The sequence below is a fragment of the Lepisosteus platostomus genome, chromosome 14, assembly GCF_059453375.1.
Source record: "Lepisosteus platostomus isolate fLepPlt1 chromosome 14, fLepPlt1.hap1, whole genome shotgun sequence".
In the NCBI taxonomy this organism is placed as follows: domain Eukaryota; kingdom Metazoa; phylum Chordata; class Actinopteri; order Semionotiformes; family Lepisosteidae; genus Lepisosteus; species Lepisosteus platostomus.
Genome location: NC_142624.1, coordinates 30,433,135 through 30,453,169, shown reverse-complemented (window position 1 = coordinate 30,453,169; position 20,035 = coordinate 30,433,135). Strand labels below are relative to the sequence as shown.

Genomic DNA, 20,035 nt, shown 5'->3' with positions numbered 1-20,035 from the left:
AAGCAACATAGTAATGTTTTCGCTTGCATAACGAAACAAATGCAGAATGAGAGGCTCACCTTTTACTGTTGTTACGCTGTTTGGCAGGTGTCTTAGGCATGTGAATGGGCTCCTTCAGAGCACCCTTGAGGTGGATGATTCTCTCCTGAATTACTTCCCGGATGTTTTTGATCCATTCCTGTTTTACTTCAATACTTGAAGCCTGAAGTTTAGCACACACACAAACAACTAGATAAATAACCAACAGTGCAAAACAGTCCACTATGACTAAAATGCTCTAATTATTGGATTAACAATGCTCAATGAAAAATCAGGGACAATGGCACTGCCTGGTCTTCCACTTAAAAATACAATGAACATGTAGATGGATATACAGTAGATACTTAGACACAGCATGAAACTATGAGTCTCAAAAGATCCTACATTATTACAAAATAGTGCAATAGTCTAACACCATGTAATATTTATTGTAGACATTAGGCATGGCAGATGTGTGAATTACAACAATTCTTGCAATGAAACATTCTCATTCTAGATATAACCCATGTGGTAAAATAAGAGAGGTTTTTAGTTTTCTTTCCTATTCCAGTTCTGGATTCTGGTCTTAAAGACCGACTGAGAAGATGTACAGCTGTGATATATGTGAGCTAAGAAGAATTTACACTGCAGTATACAGTACACAGTTTTCCTACAGACACTAATGTGACTTTCATTGGGATGAAGGAGAAAGGCCTTTGTACCAAATACAATCTTAAAAACTAAAGAAAATTCACACATGAGGCTCATGTTATGGTAAGCAAATCAGCCTTTTGTAGTTCGTACTACAAAACTGATACTGTACTTTGTGGTGCATCCCAGGAACATACCTTGAGTACTGTCTTGTTGTCAGATGAAGGGGTCCTTCCGGCCCACAGAGCAAATTTACAGGGGTCCCCTTCAATGTGCTCCGTCACTCCCAACTCGGATGTCTAACGGTGCAGAGAAACACTTTTATTGACTTACTGGAAAACTGGGCAAAATTTGCAACCCTTAATCTGCGCAGAACCTACACATTTAAAGGCAGATTCCTTCATCTGCAATCCAATTACAAACAGACAGCTAAAAAGAAATCAGCTGCATGTCTGGATGGCATTACAGTGTTTATATTAGGCTGTTCTTTCATCTCGGTCTTGCAAATCACCACAATGCAGCACAAAACTATTGTGTTTAATTTCACATTTTATTTTGCATCTTTTATTCACCAACATTTTAATCACTGAAGCACTGTCAATGCAACAGCTGGCTTCACACATGAAAGTATGTATACCTTCGTCACCAATACATTATGAATGGGAGTTCTGATTAGGGGCTGAAACTCCTCCATCTGTTCAGGCGTTAAATATTCACCACCTGTTTGCCTGTGTTGCCGCTGTGTTTGCTAGATTCTAGTTAATATTATAATTTCTGACCTAAGAACAGCTCTAGACATTTATTATTAAATTAGTATACCCTTTGTGGTATATTGCTTACACTATGCTGTGTCTCCTGCATTGAGCAGTTTCATCTATCTCTAATTCCCTAGAGTCACATCTCATTCTATAGAACAAATAAGCTAGGCCTGTACTATCGTTTTATAATTTTACCACACAACTGTTGGAGACGGGTAAAAGTTGGGGTTTGTGAGCATCTGTAGCAAGAATGCTCAAAGCAATAAAGGAACAGAGACTTTGCATAGTAATCACTCATCATGTTTACTGCTGTGTATCCTTCATAATCCCACCAGAAGGTGCCATAATCAGTCTTAACTGGCAAGCATTAATAAGCCACCTCTTGTGAGGGTACTGATAATCCCAAGACTATCCCTGAAGCACAAGGTGCAAGCCAGATCAACACCCTAGACAGGACACCAGTCCTTTGCACGGCACACACAGGGGCAGTTTACAGTAGAAACACCAATTAACTTAACCGACATGTCTATGAAAAATGAAACATGCAAAAAACCATGTGAATACTCAGGGAACATGTAAACTCCACACACAGGATTCCCAACTCCAGAATCAAACCCAGAACCCAAGAACAGCCATGCCACCATGCTGTTTGCACATTTTCTCCCAAGTTCACAACACTCTGGTTATTAAATCCAGTACTGAAAGTGATCTAAGATATTGACTTGATGCTGATTACTTATTTACCAGTACTTCCCTGGTGTCTCAGAAAAGCATGAAAATGTAAATAATGCTTGTTGTCAACAGATTCTTTTTAGAAAAACAACAGAGGTTTGATTCTGGAATAATTAAACAAACTCTTGCCTTAAAAAAAGTCACAGATCCCACTGGTCTTGTAAAGGTGTGCAACAAATTTTAAAGCGTTGTGATGCTCGAGATAAGTGCTGTGAAGAATTTTTAACTCTAGAATTAGAGTATTTCCCTTCCTTTAATTCTTTTTTTAAGGTGGTATCTTCAAAAAATGGAAGCTGTTTTGAAAAAAAAGGACAGAAAATATCATACTTACCAGCAACTTATTCTTAAAGACATATTTAGTGCGTCCTGAGGAGTCTTTTATTTCTTTGCTGAACACCAGAGATATTTCAAAGAGGAACAAGTGGCGGTCCCTTCCCTTCCGAATGAGAGACTTGGGGTCCCACACCTGGAAGGAGTCCTGGAGGATGAGCTCACCCTGGACGTCAAGATTTTCATCAAAGCCTGGGAGATTAAACAGATCCTTTCAAAAGCCTGGTCCACCCGTGCCACAGTGCCTGTGTTTCTTTTTGACTTTATTTCTTCACAATACATCCTTGGGACATACCTTCTAACATGCTGACGTGCATGGCATCATTGGCTCTCTTAGGGACGCTCAGCATGACTTCCAGGCCATCTTTAATTTCGCCTTTCCCCTCTTCACAACAAGTCAGAAGTTCCTGTTCCAATAAAGCAGCTTTCTTGATTAGTGGAGGAGTAAACTGGTTTTCACTTTTTATTAAGCATTTACCACTTCCACGCCGCTTCAACTAATTGTAGGCAGTTCTCAAGAAGGCATCTGAATTAATTTCCTTAATTTAAAAAAATATCACTCAATGAAAATGTGTACAGTATTTCCCTGGTGTCTCAAAAAAGCATCAAAATGCAAATAGTTCACACTTCCATGGACACACAAATCAGTCAAGAGTACATTCTCCCCTTATGATTTCTATGCTACTATCATTATCATAAAACATGATTTGTTGAATTTTTTCTGCATTGTTCCACATTACATTATGTTCATTTTTTTATTTAAACATACAGGGAACAATAAATCTAAACCCTTTCATTGAAATTTGAATTCCATTTTAAAAACAAACTGTAGGAATCTAGAGATTTGCATTTTAAAGCGCTATGATGTTCACATTTCAATTAAGAAAAAAAGCACGAGATCAAAACACTAATTGTGCAGCATGCCTACAACAGGGCCTGTCCTTTGAGCAAAATGAAGTGCTAATGGGGACTTATTAGCGAGTGTTGCAAGTTGACATTCTAAAATTAAACCATCTTTATAAACATACCAATACACAGGAAACAGAGAATGAGAGGGAGTCGTGTACTTTGATGTTTTAGAGATTCCAGGGGGAGTTTGACTAATTAGTGTTCTTTACGAATGGAGAATATTCTAAGCTACAGTATTTTACTGTACCTTCAAAAGAAGCTGGTATTTTGTGATTCTCTGTACTGGTTTGATTAGGTAAGATGAAATGGAATTTGCCAGGCCATGTCTTTGCTGGATTTCCTGTTAAAAATGGAAAAGAAAAAGTAGTTTATTCACATATTTTATTAATTCTTTATGCATTCCAGATTCCATTGTGATTGAAACAGCATTTTATACTCAAGTGTTCATTAGTTCAAGAAACAAACAACTACAAATAGTTGTAGGATAGACAGAAGAACCAAATCACACCACTATTAAAACTATTATGGAAGAATCACAGTTTTTCTATCTGATGCAATTTTATTTGAGTACAGTCACCAAAATGTTGCCACCATTTATACTTACACTGTATCTGGTCATTTACTGGTGCCATTGAATTGGACAACGACGGCTCTAATGTGCCATCTGCAGGATATTTGAAAGAACTGATATTTCTCTCTGTTCTGATGCATTTCATTTGATTTATTTTAATCTGTTTTTAAAACATTATATACACCTATAAATAATATTTCCCTCTAAACAATATAGGAGAATAATGTACTCAAACGGGGAACCTCTACTTCCGGTACTGTCCTTTCTCTGCTCTATTTTTTTGCTTTCTTTCTTTTTTAAAAGTTAAAATACAGCAAATTGAAATGAAAAATTACTCACATCAAAAAAGCTGCAAGCATGTTCCAAAATGAGCTGACTAGAATCTGGCTTATTTTTGCAGTATGTGACATACATATGGAATTTGTCAGCCTGGAAGAAAAAAACATGTTTGATTTGTTGACCGGATAATTAAAGAAAAACAGAAGTACAGCAATTATTATTATTATTATTATTATTATTATTATTATTATTATTATTATTACAAAGAAAATTCCACATTTAACAGATATTCCATTGAATTATTCCAGCCAGTTTTTTATGTTATCTTTATTTCATCCATTCTGTTTTCCCTTCCCTTATGAATAAACTCCTTTGAAGCTTCACATAGCCTCCAGAAGAATTCTCTATGCTGCAACTGCTGTCCACACCTCTTGCAAGAGCCTTATTTAGAGGGCAGCACTTGGCTGTTAGCAATTATATAAAGTGCTGCAGACATGCATCGGATTAAGCAGGGAGCCTTATGAGGAAAGACGTTTGACAGGATAAAGATGCATTGTGGAATAAGTTAAGAGACTGCAGTCACAAACCACTCAGCATTCTGATTTTGCCAATGCATGAAATATTGCCACTAGCTTTTGAATATGAAGTAACTTTCAAATGTTGCAGACAATACAGAAAATGTATATTTACCCATGTGACAAAGCAATGGCCTACATCTTCAGGTAACTGCTCATATTTCTCCAGTTCTTTAAGAAAAATGCTGTAATAAAATAGATCAATAAACAGTCTTACAATCACCTAAATAATATGGATACAAATATACAAACCTTGTTGTATGTTGAATGTCGGGACTTACTTTGTGCAGAAATATTAATTACCTAAAATAGCAAGCACAGGTAGCATCTTTCTTGCACACAGAGCCATCTTCCCTTCATTTAGATCAATGTGGATCTTGAGGATCACTGTGGACCTAATTTTAATTTATCTAAGCAAATAAATTAATACATATCAAGGTGACATTTGTTTGAGATAAACAAAATAATTCACCCCATATTTCTTGCAAATTCTAAAGCTTTGTTTGAAAACGTGAATTTGATCTTTCTAGAGGAAAAAAAATAGTCTGAACCAAACTAATTAATGTACCAAGAAAGATGCTCAAGCAGCAAAGCTACCCTGTAACCTAATCTGGCAGATCTCAGAAATTAAGCAACACTGGGCCGTATTTAGTGCTGGGGCAGGAGATCTCAAAGGAAAATCAGGTGTATGCTATAAGTGATGTAGGAGAAACTCTTCTAGAATTTCCAAATCAATGACCAGTGTGGAGACTAGAGATATTGTGCTACAGGAAATGTCATTTTTTGGATGAGACGTACAGTAAAACCAAGGTCCTGACTGCTTAGTAATTAAGTATCTCTTAGCACTGTTCATAGTGTCAACCTAGTGTCCTGACTTATTTCCACTTTGGCTTCACACAATCAGGGCTGTCTTAATTTCAATGAATGAAGTAATTTCTCTGTTCTCCACCTGATCTATAAGGTATTGAGTCTATGTGTAAATCCTATGGCTGAGAAGCACTATATACCTGTAAATGCAAGGAATTTTCTATTACTAAATATAAGTAACTTTTGCAGTATAGATTTCACATACTTGTTATGGAAATCATATATCTCCTGAATATTGCCGAAGATGACATGTTCCTTATTAATTATTCCTGGAGGGATTTCTTCCACCCCACTTGTCATTTCCCAAAGGTAGGTCTAGGCAAAGAAAAAAAGGTATGGAATTTAAAACATCCTCAGAGCTCAATGTACATTTTATTATATACCTCTTTATTTATGAATTATTTACATCATTCACTTAATTTACTTCAACAAGTTTTTTATGTTGTCGTCGGTGCTAGCACTTAAATTTCCAAACAAGAATTCAAGATTTAAGAATTTACTTACCTCTAAACATTCATGCAAATCCCTGACATATGCTTTTTCGGTCTGTAGGAGTTCAGCCATTATAAATCTATTTGGGGAGAAAAAAGAAAGGTTTTAATTTATGTATTCTCCGAAAAGGGGTTCACTTCAGATATTCTTCATTGGAAAACTACACTTGTACAATAGCTGAAGTTCAACTCCTGATGTTCTACTCCTAAAAATCATGATCACAGTAGACCACACAGAAAGCCATAAACAGAATATACTCAGAAAGTATTTGTGGAAGAAAGGTATATTTAATACAGTACATAATAAATCAGGCTACATGTTCAAGCTAAATACAACAAAGTGAAAAACAAGTATTACAAAAGCAGAAACAATACTGACATAACGCTAAGTTCTGTTTAAATGAAGGCACAAAACAGATTCTGGCCATACTTAGTCTGAGAGTCTTTTGTTCTTGCGTCTCTGATGTGACAGCACCAGATAATACTAGATCAATGCTACCAACTGCAGTCCTGGTAAACAACTAACTGTTACTATGTAACCTAATCATTTATAGAAAGATTTCTGCTGGTTTATGCTACATTCAAAACCCTTCAAGATGTCCTAGCTGTAAAGTAAATGAGGACACGACTTCCCAGTGTACAATAGAAAGCATTCTGATTTTTCTATAAACATTCAGTTGTAATAAAAATCTGGGCTGATCAGTGGTCCACTAGGACTGGCAATGGGAAACACATGGCAAAATATATTCATTCTGTACACCCATACTGTGTCTTTAGGTTTTTGTGTAAGAAATTACCCTACTTACTCTTTCTTTCTGGCTGATTTTCTCTTCTCCTCATTGACCTCATGGTTTGCATCCCGAAGTTTAACCTCAGGGTCAGTGAGACTGGCTGGGATGATATCCAGCTCTAAGTCTTTATTATCCTAACAATAAAACAGATAGAGCCTCTTCAGTTCCCCCAGAATAATATCCCCAAGACACCAGGGTCATAGATAATAACTGAGGAAAATGAAATCAAATAAGATTTTTTTTCTTCTCTTTGAAGCAATAGAAGAATCCCCATATTAAATATGGGTGAAATAAATTTTAAGAGAAAAGATACAGTTTTCATTGCACAATTCAGTACTGACCTCCCCTCCAATTTTTATTACTTTTTCTTTTGTTCGACTCAGCTCTCTTATGTGGGCTTCAGTCTCTGCTTAGCCCAAAGCAGGGCAACAATTTAGTGTCTTGAACCATGACAGGGAGTCGTTCTGCTCTTTAATGAGGTCACTGTTAGCCTTTGAATAGAAGGAAAAAAAAGCCAAACTCTCCCTGCTGACTGTGTATATTGACACATTTGCTACAGGGAAGGTTGCGTCTATTCCTGTCCTTACCAATCTCAACCAAAGTCAATGTAGGCCACATTGTAAAGGAGTTTTTCAAGGGGAAAGTCAAAGTATCTTTTTATCTTTGTTATTTTAGTTGGGAAATTAAGAGGATCAAAATATCTTCATCCCAATTCATCTGCTTGCGTTACGCATACTGTATAAATTGAGTTCCATATCTAGGATAAATCTTATCTACTGTATACCTCATCTTTGAAATAGATTATATTTTAATGTTCTTGATGTTTTTCTCTCCTTTGGTGTTGTAAATTAGCTGTATAAATAATAACCTCAAATTTGAACAGAAAGGTTCCTACATATTGAATCAAGAATCCATGTTTGTTTAACAAGTTGTTGTTTGGAATGACCTCTACAACTGTCCCCAATTGTAAGAGGGAGGCAGGAATGAATCAGAACACCACAGAAAAGCTCAGTTCAAATGGGGCGAGCAATTATCAGTTCCTGTTCTGTCAGTTCTGTCAGTGGTCTCATCCCTTCCAATCCTGTAAATAAGAAATTCTGTTCAAAAGCAGTCTTGCAGATTAATGATCCCCAGGCAGAAAATGAATGCTGTCTGATTGTTCAGCACCAAATTTCAATAACTAAATTAGAACCAGGAATCCTTATAAAACACTGACATATCAGTCAATGTCTAGTCCCATAAACATTACTGGTAACTGAGAAAATAAGTATTAGTCCCACTCTACACCTGAGTAGCTAATGAGATAGCGTTCCCAGTTCCCCTCTTAGGCCTGAACAGGGACTCAACCCTAGACCCTGATGTAGTCTGCAGTGTGCTCAGACTAACTGAGCCTCGTATTAATAAAACACACAACACCACTCCTATTAATTTTGAGAACCATTTTCATGACAGGTTACACCTTTAGAATGAAGAACGCTTGTCTTTCCAAATGAAAGCTTCCCATGCTGATTTAGCTGTTTTTCCAGTTTCTCCATGCTTACATCACTGATTTACTCCACTTCCTGTGGTTTCCTATGAGGCCGCAGTAATTTACATTGCTTTTATATTGACATCTCCTTGATTCACTGTAAGTTATTCGACTTTTACATTAGCCTGCCATGTTATCTTTTAATAGGGTTAGCATACAGTTTTACCCAAGGCTTTGATAAAGCACATGGCTCGTTAGCTTTATTATTAGTGCAGCTCTTGCCCACATGTGATTTAGATGTTTAAGTAAGAAATGCATGCCTTTTGAGTGCTTTAAAGATAATGCTTAACAAGAAAATCATTGTTATTAGGTGATGCTCCCACATCACCTAATAGTAATGGTTCTTGCTTTACGGTTTACGTGTTGTGAAACTTGCCTTATTTTCTTCTGGTACTGTATATTTTGCAGTTGTCAAGTAAGAAAAGTGAGGTTCATGCACCACAGAATATACAGATTTTATCCTGATCACACTGAGAAATATTCCACAGTAAATTAGGAGTCAAACTTCAATTGCAAAACATCTTAGACAAATTAAATTGATATGGCTCCATATTCTCGGACAGTTATTTTTACTGTATATCCTGTTGGCTGTTCAGCAGTAAGAGGTACCTGTTTTCAAGCTGTTATGTAAGAGGAACTAAAACAGAACAGCTCTCATATGCAGAAGGCATCTATATTGCATGACTACTGGCACATTCTGGATTCAGACCTCAATCCAGTTGATTCCAGCCAAATTGAATGTAAGGGGAAAAAAAAGATTCTGAACTGAAAGAGTGGCTGAAGACAGAATACACTTACCTCTGAACTGATGCCAAGCGCTTTTTCCAGGGAGGACCGATATTTCCCCATTCGTAGTGAAAAGTCACGGTAGCGCTTGTCAACAGTGGTAACCCACTTCTTCAGTTCGTTAACATGAACGTGACCTTTCTCTACAAAGCTGTCGGCCAGCTGAATGAGCAGCTTCACCTTCTCCTGGATTTGCTAAAGCACCAAACATACAGTACTCACATTAAACCTCTCTATCGCAAACCTTGAAATTTGAAAGGAAAAATCAAGGCAGACCTATGATATATGTTACTTGAAAATGAGTGATCTACTAAATAATAAAAGTGAAGCTGCTCAAACAATGACAGGCATGTAAAAACTGTTTCCAGCAAAAAATAATTGTGTTTTACCTGCACCATCAAAGAGGACTTCATACTTTCATTATACCGCAGTATTAAATAATACACCTCTAGGATAAGGTTCAGAATCTCTTTTAATCTATTTCTAATACAAACCATATGATTTCAGGGAAAACGCAAAGTACAGTAGGGTACTTAAACAGTACCTTGAATCTCTGTCCTAATATCATAAGCATGTGCTGACACCAATATGCACTGAATCACCACTAACATCAGTTGATGCTGAAAGAATACCACTAAGGTGATGTATATATAATTTCAGAAATAACCTGCATGGCAAACATTTCTACTTCTCAAACTCTTCCCAAGTCACACATATGCAGGAACTACTGTACGTTTCATGTTTCAATAATAAGGGAATTCAGAAAAAGTAGGTATTTTATTAGGGTTTACCACTGTTATTTCAGATCTACCTTCTCTCTTTTTCATTCTAGGAACAGTTTTTTTTCTGTTTTTGAACAATACTACATTGATCTAAATAGAAATCAATTGTATGTGCATATTTAAATCCCAATAATGTCAGTGAATAATTTAAAATTAAAATGTACTTGAAAACCTATAGGCATTTTGAAGACAGTAAATCCAACAGTGTGGAAGAACCCAAATAATACTATTTTAGATTTCTTACCTTGGCAGATATTCTAAATTCTCCATATTCTTTTAAGAGTTCCTGAGTTTTTTCACAAGTTTCCCCAGGGGAAGTATGAGTGGAGAGGTAATATTCGCCGGTTTCCTGAATCCAGTCTAAGGCCTGTTGCAAAAGTCAAAACAAAATGTCCAGAGTCTCACATCGATACAGGTTCCCTTCATGACTATGTGCTCAGGGGGCCTAATTATTTTACTGCTCAATAATACATAATACAGGGATAGAAGTTGGAGCCTTTTATATATGGAAATTTTGCATTTCATCATAAAAAAACTCCCTCGGTACATGTAGTAATCTATGGCGATCACATTCCATATTAAATTTTCATAAGGATGCAATCCCTAATTAGCTTGACACCAGCGGCAATACCTGTTTGGCACTCCGTTCAAAAACGACATACTGCTGGCACTGGTCTAGTCTTCGTTTCTTCATCGTCCAGAAGTGCAATACCCTGTTTTCTCTCTGTAGCAGCTCATTCAGAATAGCTGGAAAGCCAGAATGAAAATTAAGTCTATACTTTCATTTACCCCAAAAAATACACAAGGCTGAAAATGACCAAAAAGGCATGAAATGCATTCACAGAAAAAAAGGATTTGATTAAATAAGAAGCTCTGACAACCATAAAGAATAAAGACATGGAGCCAGAGACTAGATGCAGATAAACAGACACTTTGGGATGAGCACAAAGAAGATGTGCTTGGAGTCAATGATTTGTGGTTGAGTCCTTTGCCTGTTTGTTGACATCAACACTCCTATACAGTACTTTGGGAGGATAAAGTCAGTAACCCTGGTCTACAGAACTGGAGTTTATTCCTGGCAAAGCATCTTTATGATTGTGACTATAGAAGACATGGGCTCCTGCTGGGATCAGGAAAGTATAGCTCACACATACTCAGCAGGGGTCTGACCACTGTATGGCTGTGGTTCCCTGGACTCTTTAAATAGCAGGTAATAACAACAGCATAACAACATCACTTTATAAGCCCTATACAATTTCTTGCATTAGGAATTCATCTTTTCGCATACCCCAGCTTGCTCTCCATGAGACACAGACACGGAGAGAAGCTTGAGGTCAGAGCGCAGGGTACAGCGCCCCTGGAGCAGTTGGGGATTAAAGGGCCTTGCTCAGGGGCCCAATGGAGTAGGATTGCTCTGCCGGTTGTGGGATTTGAACCGGTAACATTCCAGCCACAGGCACAGATCCTTAGCCACAGAGCCACCACTCCGCTCTACAATGTGAACTGTAGAGTCACAGCACTAAACACAGAAATGAAAAATGGAGCATCATCATTTCACATAAGTCTAGGTTTCAACTGTTGCAGGTAATGAACAATGCTTGGTAAACACAGGAGATAATCAAAGGACTGTGCAGCAACTGAGTTCTTGACATTCAATAACAGAGAAGCAAGGGAAACATTTTTATTGTCATACTCATATACTTACCTTTCACTTGCTGCTCAGGCCCACGGGTATGACTTGCTGCTCCGGGCATGCTGACATTATTTCTGTGGATATACTTCAGAAATACCTCTGCATTCCTTCTTGCTAATGTACATGCCTGCCAGAGAAAATTTTACAATCTATTAATACACACCAGGAGAATACATTACAAATGTAATGGATACACCAGGCCTAAAGAGTGCCTAATCCTTCCTGGCTTTAAATAAACACATGAACAATCATTTTATGTGAATTAAATACATTCCAGTACAACACAAGTTAGGTTTCCAGCTTGGGCAGCACACATATCTATTGGCCACATTCCTTTTACACTGTTTAGATATACTTGTCACAATAACTAACTACTGTAGTATTTTTCACAACTTTCAAAAAGCTTTTGAAATGTAACAAGTAAAATCACTATGAGATTTTAATTACACATCAGAATCAGAACGTGACACACTGATATCAATTTTTCCTAAATAAATACTGTTGTAACAACATATTTGTAAACAATTCGCACACAATAATGATAGCCACATGCTTGTATGCTGCAGTCTTACAATTTGGGTATTTGATCACAACAGACTGCAGTATCTCAATGTTACTGCTTCAATGATAAATATGGAAGTGAGGGGCAGTAGTTTAGTGGCCAAACAGCAAGGTTATACTGTGCAGCACAAACACTGGATTCAGCAACCATCAGGGACTTTCCCATGGCCCACATAGCTGTGAAGGGGTGCTTAAAATAAAACACTGTAATGAGAACACATTGCATCTATGCTGCATTACCTTCTTGCCTGCAGTGATTAGAGAACAAACTGTCTCTCTTAAGTGTCTATAAAAAATGTTTTCCAGTGCATTATGCATTTTTTCTGACTTTGATCAGAGGGAGTATCTTATTCTATACCAATTGTACAGTAGCACAGAACCCATGTTCAATGCAAAATTTTGATTGTCCTTTCAACCAAAGACAGATACTTATGTTTCTTACATATAAAAAAAACTCTTGAGTGTGATTAAACACATTATGGATAAAATCTACCATACATCCATTTCCCTTCATCAATTAATCCATGAAGCACCTTTAAGAAAGCTTCTTTCTGTTCCAAGTGCTTGCTTATAAGAGGAATGACATGGTCTGTCTCAGCACTGGCTCCCAGTTTGTCATGGCCACCACACCAGTCTTCATCTCTCCGGTATTCCTGCTCCAAACTCTCCAGCACACTGCACACCTGTCAGGATCAGGGACACACTTAATACACAGTCTGACAAAAATATGTCATTTATTTACATTTGAAGCATGTAGCAGGTACCTATAATGTACCTATAAAACGGAATAAAGTATTTTTCCAGGTACTCCAAACTCATGTCATGTGTTTTTCAGTGTTTCCAGACTAAGACACTAGGGGGCACCCCATCATTCAAAAAATGATGCTCAAAAAAACCTTCGGAAATGCTATGCAGTCCGGAATAAAAATATTCATAGGCACACCAACAGATCTGACAGCTTTTTTAGTTATCCAAAGACTAAAAATGTCCCAGTTGAGATCATACAGCATAAGTGCATAAGTGACACCCCCTAGTGGCTGAATCTTTGAACTCTAGGTACTGTATGAATAAGGCACAGTATGCCTACAGTACTTAATTGCCATAACATATGTTCTAGTTTTGAGATGTCTTTTTACTTTTTTCATGTTTTGTATTATATAAATCACTAATTTGACTTAAAAAAAGCTTCTGATTTAGAAAGCTTTTATTTCTCTGGAGCTGCTCCGCCTCTGACAGGGAGCTAGCATTGACGAGACTGGCACTGAGCATGGATTCCCCATTCCGAATCCAGCCTAACACCTGGACACAAGGCACAAGACAAGGCACACGTCAGAAGGAAAGTCCATTGTCTTACTGTTCACAGACGTTCACACAATTAAATTATTACTTTCGAAGGGGTAGATACTGTAGGAGACTGAAGATGCAAATTCCCTTCCTTAGCTTCAGCGCACAATGTTCAGGAAGCTTGATCAATAGTAATAAACAGCTGCCATCGATATTGATTAAAACGGATGGGAAAATTTGAAAAAAGAACAAAATAAAAGGAAGACTCGAGTCTAAATATATGCTGTCAAAAATAATAATGTCTTTGTAAATAGGTGAACTTTTTTTTTTCAAAATATTTGAAGCACCACACAATAAACTGACTAATTGCCATAACATACAGTATGTTCTAGTTTTGAAATGTCTTGCTTTTTTACTTCTTTCATGTTTTGTATTATATAAATCACTAATTTGACTTAAAAAAAGCTTCTCATTTAGAAAGCTTTTATTTCTTGGAATGCTTCTCAGAAACATCCAGATAGGCAGTTACTGCACCTATTTTTTAGTGAAAGAAACTTAAATAGCCCGTCAACAGTCTTACTGCAACAAATCCAAAGTGTGCAGCATGAGCATTACACAAATTCACATTTTATTTGAAATTATTTTGATTCTTTTTGTTAAAAATCTGAATTCCTAAATCAAAAGCTTAATTGTCCATAAGCAAAGAAAAGTGGACCAAATGTAAGTGCACATAGTGTAAGAACAGACATTCTAAAAGTATGGTTTGGATTGGGAATAAGAAGGACTTTGTTATACAGAGATCCCTGGAATCCTTTAAAAAAGCTGCATGAGATCCACAGTTAATAAACTACAGTACCAACTCTCAAAAGATTTGGATGGGTCAACTAGTATCCCTTTAGTCTCATATTCAGAGCCGATATACCATATACAGTAGTTGTCATTCAGACAATAGTTTTGCCAGATCATAAACTAAATATCCCCCTCTCGGTGCCACTCACCTGCTCTGAGGTTTTGTAGAAAGCAACAGAGGCATTGACCAGCTTGAGCCTGTCCTCCATCTTGAGCATGAGCTGTTGCCAGTGCAGTGCCACCTTCTCTGCACAAGCCCTGATCGCGTCAGGGTCATAATGTCCAGCCTGAAGCATGACCTCTGCTTTCTGCTGCACCTGGAGGGCACTCTGGTGGGTTTTCTGCAGAGAAGTGGCGTGAAAGAGGGACTGTGTGTGGGGGTGGAGGCATGACGGTTGTGCAGAAATGCCAGGCACATGGTACGAAGGTGAGGTGTGAGCATGGGAAATGTGAGAAATTAAACAAAATTTAAATCCTGTTGTAGGTCATGTAGCATGTGAAAAAAATTAAATAATTTAAAATTAGAAAAATATATATAGAATTTTGAAACTGAGCATGATTTTTTTTAAATATAGTCTCCCAGACCTAAATCATTTTTTCTTGGACAACATCCATATTTTTCAGTGTCAAAATGCTGCATGCTTGTTTGGTAGTTGAACTGAGCAGTGGAGCAGAGGAGGTAATAAATCTATTTTTAAGAGGCACTGAATACTTTTAACAAGTTTATTCAGCCTCTAATAATGCAGATCTGTCAGTGGAACTACTGTAGTGTATATTCTCTGCCAAGTTGTGCTCAAACTATTTCCAGTATTCAGCTAAAATTAAACACATTGGAAACTGACAATCAGGAATATGGGGGTTTTAAGCAAAACTATGTAGCAAAACTTATGATACCACTTGATTAATTCACATGAGAACAGTCACAATAGTCATAACTGTACTGTGCTTCTTTGAAAACATTAAACCAAAAATATCGCTCAGTACAGGATTCAACTTCTATTTACTTTTTTTTCTGGTGGTCTAATGCATATTGTATATTTGTTTGCAAAACACCAGCGCTTTAACACTGTTTATCTAATTTGGTAGTGGTATATCAAAATATGTAAGTATTTCCCCTCCTTAGTTCCTCTGTTTAGTCAGACATACTGTATAGAATGATAATAAACAGACTGCCAATATGTAATAAAAAGAGAATTTTGGCCTTCCTATGAGTTTAATTATACTACCCTAATCTTATAAAAATATCTCACTAACCTTCTATTTAAAGCTAAGGACAGCACACACATGTACTACATACAATATTTTGGGATAATGATTAATACTTTTCATTTAATGTCTTCCATTGTATTACTGTAATTGCTTCCAGTGTACATCTACTGGAAATGTGTGTTGAACAATACAAGTTAAAATCAAATCAGAGCAAGCTGAGACTTTAAGATCTTAATTACATTTAAAGATATAGAGATTTATATTAAATATTTATATTGAAGATCTAAGTACAATTGTGAAAAAGTGAAAATGTATTCTTTTGCTTTAGATAAAAGCATTATTATATACTATAATACTATATATTTGAGAAGTAGAGGTTACTGTATTATATGGTTCTACATTCTCAAAACATGTTTTTATGAAGCTCAAAAGGGTCAGGAACTTTGTCAGCTGAAGGCCTCTTCTTTAATTACTCAGACTGAATCCAAAGAAATGATGAATCCCACACAAAAAAAACACTGTCTGTCCATTTTCCAGAGATTAACTTGAAGTGTTTGGCTTTATGAATTTGCCCAGGGCTCAGGACTTTGAGAAGACACATTTATACTTAATAGCCCTCTCAGCATCCATGAGATTGCAGGCATGTCTCTCTTTTTCCAAAACATTCCTCCCCCCGCCCATGCTTACATGCTTATTTATCTAAAAAAGCAGGTTTAGAAATTAAATTAAAATAGCACAAAAAAACAATTAATGCATTGTTCCATGTTTATATAGAGGCTTGTTATGGCAATGCGTATTGAAACAATTAGCCTTATTACGGTAATTACCTCGATGGCCAGCTGGAACTGTTCATGTTCTCTCTGGAGCTGCTCCGCCTCTGACAGGGAGCTAGCATTGACGAGACTGGCACTGAGCATGGATTCCCCATTCCGAATCCAGCCTAACACCTGGACACAAGGCACAAGACAAGGCACACGTCAGAAGGAAAGTCCATTGTCTTACTGTTCACAGACGTTCACACAATTAAATTATTACATTCGGAGGGGTAGATACTGTAGGAGACTGAAGATGCAAATTCCCTTCCTTTGCTTCAGCGCACAATGTTCAGGAAGCTTGATCAATAGTAATAAACAGTTGCCATCGATATTGATTAAAACGGATGGGAAAATTTGAAAAAAAGAACAAAATAAAAGGAAGACACGAGTCTAAATATATGCTGTCAAAAATAATAATGTCTTTGTAAATAAGTGAACTTTTTTGTTTTTCAAAATATTTGAAGCACCACACAATAAACTGACTATATAAAACCAACAGTAAAAATACAGCACTGGAAAAATACCTGTTAGTGAGTTTTTAAGATGTTGAGAATCACAGGGTCTCTAAAGGATTTATACAAGGAGCTCCACAATTTGCAGAGCTGCACACGAGAAGACTCTACTACATAATATGTTGAGCTTTATCTTAGAATAAAAAGAGGCAAATGAGCAGACCTCAGTGTTGGACTGTAAGAACATGCAATAAAGTATTAACGTAACCTGAAGATGAATGCATTGCTGGGAGCCAATGCAATTTACACAGAACAGGGTTTACATGTTGAGGCAGAGTAATATTGACTAGTGTAAGAGCCACAGAATCTGGATTTAGAGTATCTAAGCCTGTTGTAGTATCTTAATAAATATCCTAGGAAGATGTTACAGTAATCTGGTCATAATGATATAAAGGTAAATATTAATTTTCAACATGGCAATATAACACAGATACCTTTTTAAAAAAATGTTTCTAAAATTAACTTGGAATTATAATAGAAGGTCACCACTAATACTACAACACTCTATTCCTTGTCACCATACTGGGGTGTGGACTTGGAAATTCTGGTCCAGAGTGCTTCCAAAACCACTAACACCACCAGAAAAAATCTGATATTATTTCCTAAAGGTCTCACATAAGAGTACTGGCGAGGCCTAGCCTTTCTTAGCTTCTGAGATTTGATGACATCAAATAGTAGCATTTAAATAGTACAGGTCCCAGCATAGTACCTTGTGGAACACCCTGGGTAACTGAGATTTCAGATTTAACCTCTTATTGTCCTGCCTCCAGAGCCAACTTCCACCTGGAATTTTCAACCCCTTAACTATTTTGTTATATGTCTGCAACCAAACACAACAGAGGCTAGGTCTTAAAGCTAAAACTTACAAATGGTCTCTTTTTAGCCAAATAAAGGCAAACCAATGAAGATAAGTACTTAATCAGTAATTCCTGGTTTGCTATCTAATCCTTTTAAATGTCATGATTGACAGTATAAGAAGCTGCATTTTAAGTTCAGAAGAACAATATTACATGGACTAAAGTCCACAAGCAATCTTACTGGCACAAGACCCGATTTCAGGGACTTATTGATGAGACAGGAACGAGCTACTCAGCTACTGTATGTGGTTGAAGCTGATACCCTGGCTTCCTTCAAGAAACAAGTGGATGAGATTCTTGCATCAATATGCAACTATCTGCCAAATGGTCAGATAGGCATAATCTAACAGAGGAGCTAGATTTGAGTTGAGAGTAGGAAAACGCTACAAAGCACAAGCCGTAGGTCTCACTTTATTGTATCTTTCTACTCTTGTCACATACAGTAAGTAGCATCCACAGTAGTAAAATTAAACAAACTCATATTTTTGAGAGCAGGAATGGGTGTAGCTGACAAACAGCAGAAGGGTTGGTGAACAGCTGTCTATCAATATTACAGTATGTATGCTGTTATTAAAAATGCATGAATACACTGTTCAGCAGAGGGTGGTAAAGCAGACTTATTAACTGGTTTTATCATTTTGTTGGAAAGAAAGGTCTTCAGGATTACTGTGATTCTTCTCAATAAGACTAGAATCTGGATCTTGCTGCCTCAAAGCATTACTGTAGGACAGCTGTTCATATGGCTTTAAATGAACACTCAGCACCATCATCATCCACAATTGCTCAAGGCATTGCCCTACCACCTTCATAGAAAACAGCATGCTTGCACACAGGGGGATGAATGAGCAAAGAAACAAGACAGGTTTTAGAAGAAGATAGACTATCAATAATTTGTGTTAGTGTCTCATTCTAAAAAGCAAGTAATCTAAACAGAGCTAAATTAAGAGATTTTGTGATTTTCCCCCACAAGAATAGTTGGATTAATCAGCTTCTGTCAGTCGTAGTACACTGACCAATTACAGGCACTCATTATCTTCATGTACACCTTCTGAAAAGGAATATATTCTCATGTGACCTGTGTTTAGGCTACTTGCACGTTACTTATAAACATGTAGCTATGATGATAATATGCTGATGATTTTAATTGCACATACCTATATATAGTACAGTACATAGGCTTATAAATACATCCCTTTATCTATATAAGTAGTGCTCACTTTTGTTATTATAGTACTGTATATACAGTACTTACCATATAGTTGTTACACATATGTGTCTGATAAGACATTGCTTCCATACCTCTCCTGTCTTTCCTAAATGTTTGTTAGGAAAATCCTTAATTACATAGTGTATCTATCCATACCAAGAGCAAAGTAAATTTCAATTAAACCAAGGATGTCATAGACTGGACAAATTTGGGTTCCGCTCTTTATCCTCAACTTTTTTTCTTTGAAAACTCCTTGAGGAATCCAACAAACTAGAGACCATATACTTCGATTCCTCAATTTAATGCAGTACACTTTACCAAAGTAGTCCCAGCCATCACAGTGAAAGAGGTGCAGTGTATGTTTAATGGAATGTGAGACCTCCTACCAATTTAGTTATGACGGTTGAGAAGCTCTTGTGGTCTGGCCCTGTTTCTTACAGATAAAACTGAAGTATGTAGGTTAAATGGCCTTGTGGCCAGTGGAATGAAATTTAAAAGCACATACTGTATACGACAAATATGCTTTTAAGTTCCACTTCACTAGAATTCCCTGAGCTTCATCCTAAAATGTTTCTGTCTGTCTCTACTGAGTATTTTGAAAGCCTTTTGTAGCAATCCCTATTTCCTTCCAACAGCCCCAAAGATATACTGAGCAACTATGTTAAATTGACAAGAACAGTTTAACATTTTATATTAAACCAGTGAAGGCGGATTTGAGATAAGAAAGAAAATATACAAATTAACAAGTAATAGATTTATTCCATGCTGAAAAGAGAAGAAATAAAACACAATGTTTCTGCTGTGGAGCCCCACACCTGAAGAACGCTCCACAGCCGAAACGTTTTGTTTTCTTTCTTCTCTTTTCAGCATGGAATAAACCTATTACTTGTTTCTTTGCAGCCTACGCATGCTGACGTAGCTACCCACCTGAATATACAAATTATACACTAAGATTAATCTAAGGTACGTTATGCAAAGTT

General features: G+C 36.8%; 1 protein-coding gene across 3 annotated transcripts in view; it reads right to left on the bottom strand.

Moving 5' to 3' along the window:
• Positions 1-20,035, bottom strand: part of kalrna (kalirin RhoGEF kinase a) — a 215,467-nt gene that overhangs the window by 79,247 nt on the left and 116,185 nt on the right. For 2 of the 3 annotated variants that reach the window (XM_088605585.1, XM_088605584.1), the window contains exons 16-32: positions 16,492-16,611; positions 14,605-14,823; positions 12,856-13,005; positions 11,774-11,888; positions 10,700-10,815; positions 10,313-10,435; positions 9,299-9,481; positions 6,988-7,106; positions 6,195-6,261; positions 5,896-6,005; positions 4,939-5,008; positions 4,309-4,398; positions 3,646-3,738; positions 2,785-2,896; positions 2,491-2,681; positions 867-968; positions 60-202 (exon numbers count right to left, since the gene is read on the bottom strand). In XM_088605585.1, the coding sequence (XP_088461711.1) occupies positions 60-202; positions 867-968; positions 2,491-2,681; positions 2,785-2,896; positions 3,646-3,738; positions 4,309-4,398; positions 4,939-5,008; positions 5,896-6,005; positions 6,195-6,261; positions 6,988-7,106; positions 9,299-9,481; positions 10,313-10,435; positions 10,700-10,815; positions 11,774-11,888; positions 12,856-13,005; positions 14,605-14,823; positions 16,492-16,611 (2,123 nt within the window). The remainder of the gene's footprint in view (positions 1-59; positions 203-866; positions 969-2,490; positions 2,682-2,784; positions 2,897-3,645; positions 3,739-4,308; positions 4,399-4,938; positions 5,009-5,895; positions 6,006-6,194; positions 6,262-6,987; positions 7,107-9,298; positions 9,482-10,312; positions 10,436-10,699; positions 10,816-11,773; positions 11,889-12,855; positions 13,006-14,604; positions 14,824-16,491; positions 16,612-20,035) is intronic. The other variant, XM_088605583.1, reaches the window with a different exon arrangement.